At 52.5% G+C, this 12,916-nt stretch overlaps 1 protein-coding gene across 10 annotated transcripts in view; it reads right to left on the bottom strand.

Annotated features, from left to right (window-relative positions):
* CACNA1E (calcium voltage-gated channel subunit alpha1 E) overlaps window positions 1–12,916 on the bottom strand; it is a 490,987-nt gene that overhangs the window by 308,883 nt on the left and 169,188 nt on the right. For all 10 annotated transcript variants that reach the window (XM_021102616.1, XM_021102615.1, XM_021102620.1 and 7 more), the window contains one exon: window positions 3,030–3,296. In XM_021102616.1, the coding sequence (XP_020958275.1) occupies window positions 3,030–3,296 (267 nt within the window). The remainder of the gene's footprint in view (window positions 1–3,029; window positions 3,297–12,916) is intronic.

The following is a 12,916-nucleotide window of genomic DNA, read 5'->3' as shown; positions in this document are numbered from 1 at the left end:
CCCTCTCCCCTGTGGTAACTAACCACTGGTTTCTTCTGTTACCTGGGATTGTGAATTTTTAACAAGCCCCCGGGTGATACAGACTTTGCTCCTTGCTGTCTTTGGGAAGCCAAAATCTAGGAGACTTTGTTCACTAGAACCAAGACCCCTCCCTCCAGGCATGCTGAAATTTCTAAAGGACTATTACTAATAACAGCTAGTGTTTACTGGGTAATTAGGCAGTGTTCTAGCAACCTGACATATATTAATTCATTTAATTCTCCCAATAACTCATTATTATCGTCTTCATTTTACAGATAAGCAAACTGAGTCACAGAGAAATGAAGTAACTTTTCAAGGTCACAGAGCTGGTGAAGGATCTGAGACGTGAACCCAGCCAGCTCAGCTCCAAAGCTTTACTGGTAACCACTGCTCACATGACTCTCAGTAAGAAAAAGCAAGATCCCTGCAGAAAGGGGTTAAAAAGGAAGCGAGGTGAGACTGGGAACTGAGATGCGGTATTAGAGAAAACGCAGGACCCACAGAAGCATAATGTTTCCAAATGGTCACCACCAGAGGTAAGATACATTAGTCAATTACATCGTGCAGTCAGGAAGCAGCAGCAAACATGGTGTATTTTTAAATGTGCCAACAGGGCTCCTCCACACACCTTGACAGATGTTCTCTGAACACCGGACAAACAGCCTACGTGCTGCAGAACCACCGGGAAACTTCCAACTATGGGGATGGAAGAGATGACTGGGATGGGGCCCCTGGCCAAGGCATTGAGTGGGATGCTGGAATCAACATCCTAGTGTCTCTTTAAAACTGTCTTTGGTGCATTCAGGACGAAGACAAGGGACGAGCGCAGTGAAATCCACAGTGGCACCTTGCGCGGCTCTCAAGCCCCGCTAGAAAGGCGGGGTCTTTGCAGCGGAAGAGAAAACGTGAGAAGTCGACCGCGTGGTGTAGGAAACGTGCTCAATGACCCCGCCCGGGAGCCCAGGCCCGGCCGGAAGTGCCCGAGATGCTGAACCCGGGGACGGTGGTGCCCAGGCCGCGGGGGAGTTTCGGTGGCGCTGTCCGAGGTGCCAATGCCGGCTGCGGGCACGCTTTGCCACCCGCGGGGCGCCTGGGCGGCTTTGTCTACCGCCAGGAAAAGGGAGGGCGCCTGTCTGGGTAAACACGCCCCTAAGAGAGGGGCACTGTAAAACAGCACCTGGTGGGTGGGAAATTTTAGAGAACTGCAGGAGGTGGGCGGTCGGGGGAAGGGGTGCCTGCCGGGGAAATCTGTAGGGACCTAACCAGAGGGGTGTTCGCAGCCGCAGCAGCACAAAACACAAAGAGGGCTGTTGCTTTGTGCAGTGCATCCCCCGGGACTGCGGGGACCCGACCCTTCCTCCCCTCCCGTCCCCCTCACCCTGGATAGGTTTAACTCTGACACTGTTTGGCTCCAGGATCTCTCTCTGGGGGGGTTGGGGGGGGGGAAGAAGCGCAGGGAGGAGGAGAGAGGAAGCCCAGCCAGGGGTGGCTGTGGGAGGATACAAGCAGCAGCAGGAGGACTATCTGCTTAGAGCTGCTCCTCCGTTTCTAATGAGGGGTGCTGCCTAGAAGCACCAGGCGCCAGCCAATCACGGTGCTGCTGAGGCAGGGACCTAGGGGAGGAAGGAGGGGAAGGCCAGAGACTGGGCTGGGGGTAGCAGGGAGATGCCCAGGCCCTGAGGGGAAGCAGCCAGGAGGCTCGCTGATAACAGAGACCCAAAGTGGCTCCAGCTGCCTCCTTGCTGCACACCTGGAAGGTGGGGGTGGGGTTGAGGGAGGACCGGGAAGAAGAGGAGTGGCCTCTTGCAGGTGCATCCCTCCCAAGAAATCTCTCTCCACAAGCATCAAAGTCCTGTGTCTCCAAGCCTACTCCCATTTTTAACACCATCCCTCGGGCTTGCTCCCTGCTCAACCCCCTCACCATCCAGCAACCCCCAATTCCTAAAGACCTTGCCAGACACCCATATTCCTAGTGAAGAATGAGGCAGTGAGATGCCTAATCAGCACCCTGCATTGGGTGCACTTCATTAAACCCGCAAAGGAGCTCCTTCTGTGCTGGTTCGCCCTGACACCACCACCATCAGAGACGCCCCCACCAGCTCTTTGTGGAGAGCAGATGCTTTGGAGCTAGGGAGAGGCAGGCTGCTTGCACCTCTGGGCTCAGCTGATGCAGCTCTCCGCTGATGAATCCAGGCCCAGAAGAGCTGCCTGGATGCTAGGCACTGGGAGAGCACTCAGCTAGTCAAGCATTAAGGAGGCAGGAGTATGCAACCGAGGACCAAAGAAAGCATGGGCCCCGATGAGCTGCTCTTTCATGGCTGAGAAGAGAACCCCAACTCTGAGCCGTTTGGGCCATGTCATTAGAGACTGCCTCCCCTGACACATTCATTCCCTCCACTTGCAGTGGAACTTAAACACAGTCCCCGGAGTTAGCTGGGTCTCAAGCCAGACGCCTGTGTTACTTATCTATTTATCAAGGTGGGGCTCAGAGCTCTTGAAGCTTCTGAACTGATAAATCCCCTCATGGAGCTCTGACTTTCCCACAGGCAGATAGGGTAGCTGTCTCCCCAGTTGATGGGGATGGGGCGAAGGAGATGGCTTACAGGGAGGGAGGAAGAGGGTTGCAAGGTTTGAAAGAAAACCCTGAGGTTAGGGGCAATCCATTCCCCGTAGAGTGCAGCTTGTGAAGGGACTAGGGGGGCGCGAATCAAAGCCCAGCCCCCAAAGGGGCAGATACCACACTGCCACGCACCCAGGGATGCGGGAGACTTCCACACTGAAAAAATCAAAAGCCGAAAGTCTTACCTTGAATAACACTAGTGCCCACACCGGTCTCTAGGGCACCAAGCTTGCCTCTTAGATGCACCAAAGTATAGAGTGCATTTCAGCAAAGAGGCAAATCGGCACCAGGAAGGGGAGGAGGGGGGCAAATTCCATGCTAGGTTTCCCCCCTTACCGGAAGAAATGCAAAGGGGGAGAGGGGAGTTACGGTGGGCAAGAAAGGATATGGCCAATCGATGAGCTTCTTGGCGTATTTCCTGACAATGTTATCTTCTCCGAAGATGAACAAGGATCTGTTGACGGTGAAACAGTTCTGCCGGACGGGAATAGGGTTGTACAAAGCCATAGTCCGCGCCCTCTGCGCTTTCGACTGCTTGTAGGCGGCCGCCGGCCCGGAGGCCGGCACGGGGGTTCCTTGCCGGTTCCTGCTCTGGTCCGAGTCTCCATCGCCCGACCCCGGCCTGCCGACCACTGCCTCCCCGAAGCGAGCCATCCTGAAGTTTAAACAGACAGAAGACACACAAAGGTGATCGTGGCCGAACACCCGCACACAGCAACAAGCAGAAAGACACACGGAGACTCAGAGCTGCATCCAGACAGGCACGGGGACCACCGCCTCCAGGGAGCCTCGCGAGCTCTTCGGAGAGGCAGCAGCAGCAGCAGGAACCCTGCCGCTCGGAACTGTTGAATCTAAATACAACCTCTGCGAAGCTCCATTCCTCAAGGAAGGGAAAAAAAAAGAGGGGAGGGCTTGGGGTGCTCAGTTTTTGGAGGCAATTTTTTTTTTTTTTTCAAAATGCCAGTGTGTGGTGGCGTTCAGGGAGTGGAGAGGAAAGGGGTGGAGTATGCTGCTCTTCAAACATAGCTCCTCTTCTGGCAGACGCACCACCTAGTTCTGAGAGAGAGGCCGGCACCGGCCCGCTAGGTAACAGTTTGGTAATTTATTGGTGGGGGGAGGGGGGGAGAAAACAAAAGAACTTTTCCAAAAAAAGGAAAAAAGAAAGAAAAAAAGGACGAGGTTATGGAGACATGCTTTATAACGCCAGCCCCTGCAAGTCCATCTAAGAAATTCCACAGCCAAGACTTGGGTCTTTAAATCTGCCAGCACAGACGCATCCAAATGTTGAAAGAGAGGGAGGGAGGGAAGAGAGCGGCTTTGAGGTTCCTGCGTAAACCGCGACGCCCAAAATATCAAAATAAGAAGTCGATCCAACCGGAGAGGGACAAATGACCTCAAAGCTCCTGTGCTTCGGGGAGAAGTTGAGCCGCATCCAGAGAGCAGCGAAGCCGGAGTGCCAGCATCCGCCCGGAGCGCTCGCCGCCGCCGCTGCCGCCGCCTCCCCGGATCAGCATGCAACAGCGATCCGCGGCTGCGCCGGCGAGAGGGCGGGAGAGCGGGAGGGAGCAGGCGGGCGAGCACTTGGGCGAGGGAGGAACAGGTTGCAGCCGAGCCCAGCGGTGGCCTGGCACGGGAGTTGTCCGGGGACCAAACTTGCTCACTAACGACGCGGTCTTCCTCTCCCACCCTGGCAGCCCCCCTCGGTGGAGCGGAAGAGACGCTGGGGAAGGCGAGGTGGAAGGCGAGCGGGAGAGCCGGCGGAGCGCAGAGGCGCGGCGAGGCGCGCACTGGAGCGCGGGCAGAAGCGGGGGCGGGGCCGGCGAGCAAGGGCGGGGCTGGGTTGGCGCCGGAAGGACCCCGGCCCGCGGCGGCACGAGGTTCTTGGGACGCGAGGCGGGTTGGGCTTAATGATCGTTTTAGCCAGAGGGTAGCGGGCCACCGCCGCAAGGATCCAGGCTAGAGTCGCCTTTCCCCAGGACTGCGGAGAGGAGAGCAGCCAGCGCAGCTGGCGGAGCGGCGGAGTCTCCGCCTGAGAGCCGACCGGCGGGGGCGCACACGCACGCGCGCTCGCTCTCGCGCCTTCCGTCCTCCGAGAGAGGCGCCCGCCAGGCCTGTGCCCGGGGCTGTGCCCGGCGCGCCACCGCCCCGGCTCAGAATCGAAGCCTTTGGGCTCAGCGCGCCCTGGGCCAGGGCCCGGGTGCTGCTCCCCGCACCTCCCAGGCTCAGAGAGCGCTGCCCCAGGATTTCCGCGGAGAAGGCAGCACCCCCTTCATCCCCTGTCCCCACTTAGCAGCTTGGAGGCCCCCGCAAGGGCTCTACATTCTGGCGTAGGAGCCAGCCCAGGCGGGAGCTTCTCCAAGCGCGATCTGAGGCGGCCCCTTGGGTTTAGCTCCAGTAGAGCCCAGCGCATCCATTTCTGGAAGGGTGGTCTAGATACTGGGGCCCTAGGTGATGAGTTCTGGGCTAAAACTACCCTTCTCGAAATCTTAACAATCGGGGGGCTCTTTTACCTCCAAGTCAGCAACACTGACTTCCTCAAACCCACCCAATAATGACGAAAACAAAAATGGAATTAGTGTCTGAGCTGGGAATGGTGGACCTCAAACTCCACGGAAGGGGTCCCTGGCATAGCAACCAAGCCCTTCCCCACAAGTGAGTCAGTGGTTTGAATTGAGGACGGTACCAGCTGCCCCCTGCTTTGGCCTGAACGCACATTCGACCCAAATCCTGCCCATCTGAGCCACGGAAGAGACTGGGTGTGGGGGCAGAGGAAGGAAACAAAAGACTGACCAGAGCCCAGAGGTTGGAAAAAATGGGTGAGTGTGGATTTGCACATGGGAAAGGCCGTGTCTCTGTGTGTGAGATTAAGTGGAGAGCAGGGAGGTGATGTGACGTCAGAGTGAGAAGCTGCTTGTGTTCCTTGGTGGATGTGCCTGTGCGGGGGCAAGGCCATGTGAGCCCTGGCACGGGTCTGCTGGGCGAGAACGTACGTGAGTGAGTGTGTGTGTGTGTCTGGGAAAGCCTCTGGTGCTGGAAAATCAAAGGCATGGTCTCGACACATCCACCCCCTGCAGGCACTGCTGCCCTGGCGCATGGCTTGTTGCCCTTTGGCTCAGGGGAGCCCAATTGAGGCCAAATGACTAGTGGAGGTGAGTCAGCTCTAATTGATATTTTGATTTCACATAACTGCCTTCCTCTGCCCTTCTGCCTACCGTAATTGGAGGGTCCTTTCCTCTCTGAATACCTCATCAGAGGAAAAGGGAAGGTGGCACTGTGAACCCAAAGCCCTGGCAGCTGTCAGTCTTTCAGAACCAGTCACCCAAGAGCCATCTCAGAAACCCTGTAAACTACCTAGGGTTAGAAAAGACTTTCAGAGATGATCAAATCCATGCATTCAGAGGCAGGACCCTCGCCTATAGCACAAACTCATTCAAACCATTTAACAAGTATTTCTGAGCCCTGGGCACTGTTTTAGGAGCTGAGGACCCAAGAATGAATAAAATAGACGAGGAGGAAAAGAATGTATCCACTTGGATTAAATTTGATTCCATAACCTTATTGGCTAGAAAGCTTGATGAAATGCATTCTCTTGCTGCCACTTTAGCCCTTTCCTTCGTGTCCTGGCCTTAGTAGGGCAGGATGGGGGGATGGCATGCCTGTTTGTTAAAGCTCAAAGGAAGCAGGGCCCACCAACCTTTTACCTCCTGGAAGAGGTTCTTGGAAGATGAGGGGGTCTCTGCAATATCACCCCTCAGCAGAGACCCAGTATTAATTGCCTTTGCGCGCTCTGCAGCATCCTGTGTTCTCTGTGGTTAGAGTAATTCTTTAGGGACCTCAAATCCCCAGGACAGGATATTACACCTGGAAATGTGAGAACCCACTGGAGCTGTGGTTACCTCAAGGCAGGGGTCACAAATGGATGTACTGGGGATGAGGTACAGTGTGCTGGAGAGTGTGAGCCCCTCTGCAGGGGACTTACAAACTGGGAATTCCTGGAGGGTGCAGCCCAAGAGGACAGAGGCAAACAGGAAGGTATAAACGGCTTTGGGAATGGACTTGGCCTAAGGGCAGTAATGTGGGGGCAGGGGGAGGCACCCTATCATCTTCACTCCCACCTGGAGACTGAGATCTGTGAGCTTCTTTGATGCCCTCCAGTGCCTCCATTCTCCCAGCCTCGGGTGGGCTACAATCTTAATGGCCGAATAATATCTACTGTGTCTTTAATAGTTTTCAGTGTATAGAAACCTCACTCCAAACCAGTAAGGTCAGCCTGGCAACATATGTATCATGACCCTGAGTGGGTGGACAAATCAGAGTTTTAGAAACATTAAGTATCCGGCCCACATCTGACAACAGACAGATTTCGGACTTCTAACAGTTCTTCTGACTTTCGCTTGGAGGCTCTTTCTAATACCCAGGCTCATTTCTTCTGGGCAATAATAGGGTGATTCCAAATTATTCATCATCAAGAGAAGAAACTATATAATGGCTGTAAGCCTGTGGGAATGCCGTGCATACCATCCTCAAATTGAATTTGGGCAGTGGCCAAAGGCTCCTGGGATCATGCTAGAAAGATGCTTAACTGAGAACACATCTACTGCCCTCAAGATCCATGGGGATCCTTAAAAAAACAAAAACAAAAAACCCTGAGATTGGGTCAGTGCCATAATGCTCTTCATAAGGGAACTTGGCAGGCATTCTCCTCCCATGTCCCTAGTTCCACTGTCCTCTTAAAGACCCACAAATGGAAATGCAGAAAATCAGCAACTGGTCTTGACTCTGATTGCAAACTGGTTTTCTAAAATCCCTCTCCAGCCCAGGAGGGACAATAGCCAAAAATTTGTGTTGTTACAGCACCATCTACTGGTCAGTTTTGAGCACATCGCTGTGAGCTCAGGTACCTGGCAGCTTAGCACCTCAGGAACGACACCTCAGAGAGGTGACTTCTTGTCACCAGTCCTCTACTCCACTGTGGCACTTTGCTGAGACCTATGCCCCCAAATTTCACCAACAATTCAACCAGCCATCTCACAGTATTGGAAACCTGCAGCCTCACACTGGGCACACAGGTACAAGATTAACACACGCACGCACGCACGCACGCACGCACGTACATGTTAAGATGGTGCAGTCAAAAGGTCTACATGTTTTTCTGCAAGAACTGACCTGAAAACTAGAAACCCAAAAGGATCTGAGGGAGCAAGTGAAAAACTTTCCTAGAGCTTGAATCCCATGCAGAGAGTTCAATTTCAAAGCTTTCACCCCGCAGCGTCTTACTCCAGTGTTCCATTCCAGGTATAAGCAGGAGAGGCATTGACTGATGGGAAAGCAGGTGGCGGGTGGGTGGGGGGTCCCCCTCCATCTCCTCTGCAAAAAGAAAGAAATAAGGTACCCACACCCCCTGAGACCACGTAGGCCACGGGGGGTTGACCAAGCTGGAGAGATGTGAGTGGCAAGGCTGGAGAAGCACTTCATCTATTTGCCTCATTCATAAAGCTCTTTCCAGATCCATCAGGCCTTGAGCCATCTCCATAGGAGATTTCAGCCCATCGCTCAGGACTCTGCAAACTTCGCCTCATCCAAAAGGCAGGTACCCTCCCTGCCCCACTCCCTCATCTCCCCCTACCCTGCCAGTTCCACTCAAAAGGGGCTTAAGTGATCGGAGCCCCTTTTGTGCTAGTTCTCCCCTGTTGAGTTCTTCCAAGAAATAGACTCTTATGCAAAGCAGCACTCTAAGGAACATAATGCAGAGAGGATTTGGGAGTGGGTTTTAAGAAAAAAGTTGGCAGGAGACCATGTGCAAATTCATAGCAGAGCAGAGAGAAGCATTACGGCAATGCAGACATCTTGGGAGTCGGGTGGCTTCCATGCTACCTTACAGCCCTGACTTGGGTGAAAACATAACTTCACATCCTTATGTAACGTCTGTCCCTAGAACCGGCATTTCTCGAACCTATGCCTGAGAAGCCCCACAGCTCCAACACTCTATCAGCTAACTATAGATGTGCAGATTTTGCTAAAAAAATGTTTTTAAAACCATTCGTATATGACAACTCAATAGTTCCTGGGTGCCAACCGTGGCAGTGTTATCTCACTGCATCTTCGCTGCAGGACTGTGAGACACATTCTATTATCTGGAGCCCAGAGCTTCAGCGACTTGTCCAAGTGCACCAAGATAGGAAAGAGCAGAGCTGTACCTCCTGAGGATAAGGTCAGCGTTCTTAACAATATGTGGCCGCTCTTAACATACTGCATGTCAAGATAATGTTTTCCTTGCTGAAAGTCCGGTCACAGGCATGATCTTAGACCTTTGAGAGGTAAGCCATGACCTTGAGCCAGAGAGTCGCCCAGAGGGTTAAATTTCTAACCATGCCCATCACCGGTCCCACAGGGCTGTTATGAAATTAAGTTAGTTAAAATGTGTCAAGCTCTTGGATCCGTACCCGGCACACCGTAAGTGCCACACAAGTGTTTGTTCAATACATTTCAGCCATGGTAGCTGTGACCACGGTACACACAGCAAACACTGCACACCTGGCAGCTTTCTGCTTCTGGAAGCAGACTGCTCAAAGACAGCGTAGGAAGGGCTGGGGTGTGTGTAGGGTGGACAGAGGCACAGAGTATAAGTGCCTGCGACTCGGTCAGCAAGACAGGGAAAAGCAAAAAGAAAGCAAAATCTTAGAGACCACAGTCTGAAGAGCTCAAGGCTTGGATACTTGGAAGAGACGCATTTTTTACTTCTTGATTAATTCACAAACCCATTTTACGAATACTCACTGACTCCTTTAAGGGTGCCGCGCATCATTTTCAGGGATTCTGAGACTCAAGGATAAATGAGACACAGTCACGGCCTCTAAGAGAGGAGAAGAGAAAGACGTCCTGGTGAAGAACCCTAACACCAGACAGAATGTGGCATGCACCTTAAGAGAGCATGGGTGGGGGTACCCCCTAAGAAAGCACGGTGGGCCCGAGAAGGGAGACATCACCCAGGCTGGAGGCAATTCGGCAAGGGGAAGAGTCAGCGACATCCCTTTGAAGAGAGGGCACTGGAGGCCTGGCCAGGTGCTCTGGGGACAGGAGAGCCTGGGCTGTGAGGGTGTGCAAGACAGGGAATTCATTAACCAGTCAGCATCTTTATTTTCTTTCAGTGCATCTAGGATCGAAAAGATTCTAGTATTACCACTTCGATCCTTTGTTTTCCATAAGATGAGGTCCCTTTTCAGCCTGGATAAAGGACAAGGTATGTTGAAATCCACACACATCAACCCCCACTGGGAAAGTCAGTTTGGAGGTTCAGTGTCTAGCCCCAGACAGCAAAGGATCCCTGCCCCAGCGTGTGCACCTCAACTCCCACCCTCGGTGTCCCTCCTCGCAGCTCAGTGGAGGCAAAGGAGGGGGACAGGACCACTTGGCAGAACGCCAGCACCAATTGGGTGGGGGTGGTGAGCAGAGGGTGCATCGCCATCTAAGGGTAAGAACAAGTGACAGAAACACACCCATCCATCCACCCCCTTGGCCTCTTGCTCAGAAAACAAAATACAGCCCACGCATTGCAAAGCCTGCTCAGCCGGGGTGGGCTCGGGCTGATTCATTCATTCAGGAAACAGAAAATGAGTGCCTTCCACGTGGCAGGCTGGTCAGGTGCTGGAGCCAAGGAGGCAGGGCAGAGGGTGAGAGGGTGCCAGGCTGCCTCCTGCCCTTCCTGGCTGCTCTTGATCCACTCACTCCCGACATGTCACTCTCGAGGACCATGTCCCAGCAGCAGGGAGAGCAGCTCACAGGGAAAACAGAGCCGAGAGAAACCCTGCCGGCCCAGAGAAGCGAACTCGCTCCCACCCCGCCCACCAGGCTTCCCTCTCACAGGACTCTGGGTGGGAATCATCCGCAGATTAAGCCACCACCTGTCCATCACCACACCCTTTCTCTCCCACTCTCTCCTACGCTGAGCAGCTGGTTACACCCACCTGGTATAAAATAATCAGAGTGAATAAGGCATCCCCATATGATATGGACTTGAGGCCAGTTTTGAAATGTGCATCTGGTCAGACCATGCTGGCTCTGCCCCTTCCAACCCCCAGAAATTGCAGGGAGCCTCCACTGACCTACGGCCCTTGTTTATCCCTCCTTAATGATGCTGCGGGTACCGGCAATGCTGACCTCCCCTCCTGCTCAGCGGCCCCTCCTCCAAGCATCCTCATCACCACACCGCCCCGTTTCTCTGGGTTTGGTCCTTCTTTACTCCTCGAATGCCTCTCCCTTCATCGTGGGAGTACCCCATGTGTGTACCCTTGACCTTCTCTCTCTGACTTCTCTCCCTGTGGGGTCACGTCCTTTCCCACAGTTTCAACTATCCCTCTCCTTCCACATGGAGCCTCTAACCAGTACCTTTCACCTCATTCCCACATCCAAACGTGAAGTCACTGGGCATCTCCATGTGAACCGTCCATCATCTCACGCTCAGTGCCTTTGAAAGGGAAGTTGTCATAAGTCCCCCTCCAAAAAGTCTACTTTCTACCCTGGTGACATCAGTCTCTCTGTCAAAGCACTTAACTTCAGTGGCTCCTTGCTGCCTAAATCATGGCCAAACTCCTTAGCCTGACAACGCAAGACACTCTGAATTCCAACCACCTTTCCAGCACCATCTCTCCATGGACCACAGCATTAACACAGTTATATCACGTCATGCCCACACCTACCTCAAAACTCTGCTCACAGCACCGGCTGCAGACTGACCCAAGGACATTCTTCAACCACTAGGTATCTCTCCTTCGAGGGATGCGGTTCAGTCCAATTCTGCCTCCTCCCTAAAGCGTTCCACCACCTCCCCAGCTCTATGGAGCAGCATCCCTGCCTCCTATAAACGCACAGAACTTTTGTATCACTCATGTACAGACTGCTCTTTACCCACTGCCATTGTCATCATGGATATAACTTCACCAGGGCCTTCTATTTCGTTTTGCAGGTAGCTGTGCGCTGTCTCCTCCACTGTGTTTAAGCTGCTCCAGTGCAGAAGATGGAGCTTCCCCTTCATTAGTACCGGGAGTGCTGCCTCTTTATGTTTTCCTTATAGCAGGGCTTCACTAAATACCTAGTCCATGAATGAATGATGTGCCTCCTTCCACACTTTCTAGCAAAAAAGGGCTTTGGCATCGACCAGGTAGCTGGTGCCTATCTAAGGGGCCACCCTTTCTCCTAACACTTTCTGCCTCTGACTGAGTCTTTGCTCTGTTGTCCGATGTTTCCAGCTGCTCTTTCTGAGTTGAGTGTTCATCCTCTCCTTAATGAGAAAGGATGCTGGGGTTCATGTTATGGCTCAGCAGTAACAAACCCGACTAGCATCCATGAGGACATGGGTTCCATCCCCGGCCTTGCTCACTAGGTTAAGGATCCGGCATTGCCGTGAGCTGTGGTGCAGGTCCAAGCGGCAGCTCTGATCCCATGTTGCTGTGGCTGTGGTGTAGGTTGGCAGCTGTAGCTCTGATTCGACCACTAGCCTAGCAACTTCCATATGCCATGGTCACAGCCAGAAAGAAAGGAAAGAAAGGAAAGAAAGGAAAGAAAGAAAGGAAAGAAAGGAAGGAAAGAAAGAAAGAAAGAAAGAAAGAAAGAAAGAAAGAAAGAAAGAAAGAAAGAAAGAAAGGAAGGAAGGAAGGAAGGAAGGAAGGAAGAAAGAAAGAAAGAAAGAAAGAAAGGTTGCTTGTTTTGTAGGAGATCACAAGACTCTAACTCAGGGGGAACTTTTCCAGCACAACAACAGCCTCACCCTCTTTTCATCCATCATAAATTATAGGAATATCTCCTGCTCTTTACAAATGTAGCCGCTTAAGATGTGGGGAATCAGTTATTACAAAGAGGCATTCAGATCCCTACGTGGAGAATATTTTCAGATCCCTTTCTATGGAAAATAAAACACAGAAGAATAAAATTCTGTTTCAAAATAATCAACTACAGTCTTAATTGGTTCTACCTCTTCTCTCTACAGAAAAAGCAAATGTCACCGTCATACTTCTTTCTCTTAGGAAGAATTACATGTAAAAGAGACACACACTTTCGACTGTGTGCAGACACACACTAGCTTTCTGATCTGATCTCAAGTTCTGCCAGTCATGTGTCCAAACATACACAGATTTTCCTCTGCTATTGAGAGCTCTCAGACAGACTTAATACAGTACATTCAGGGTGAGGAATATCCATCTTTTGCATATCTCTAAATACCTCTAATGTGTCACTTAAGAATACGAAAGGTGGGAATGTAATTCTCAATCAAAAGAATTT

This window comes from Sus scrofa, chromosome 9, assembly GCF_000003025.6.
Source record: "Sus scrofa isolate TJ Tabasco breed Duroc chromosome 9, Sscrofa11.1, whole genome shotgun sequence".
NCBI classification, from domain to species: Eukaryota; Metazoa; Chordata; class Mammalia; order Artiodactyla; family Suidae; genus Sus; species Sus scrofa.
Note: the sequence above shows the minus strand (reverse complement) of the source record. Positions and strands in the feature narration are given on the sequence as shown.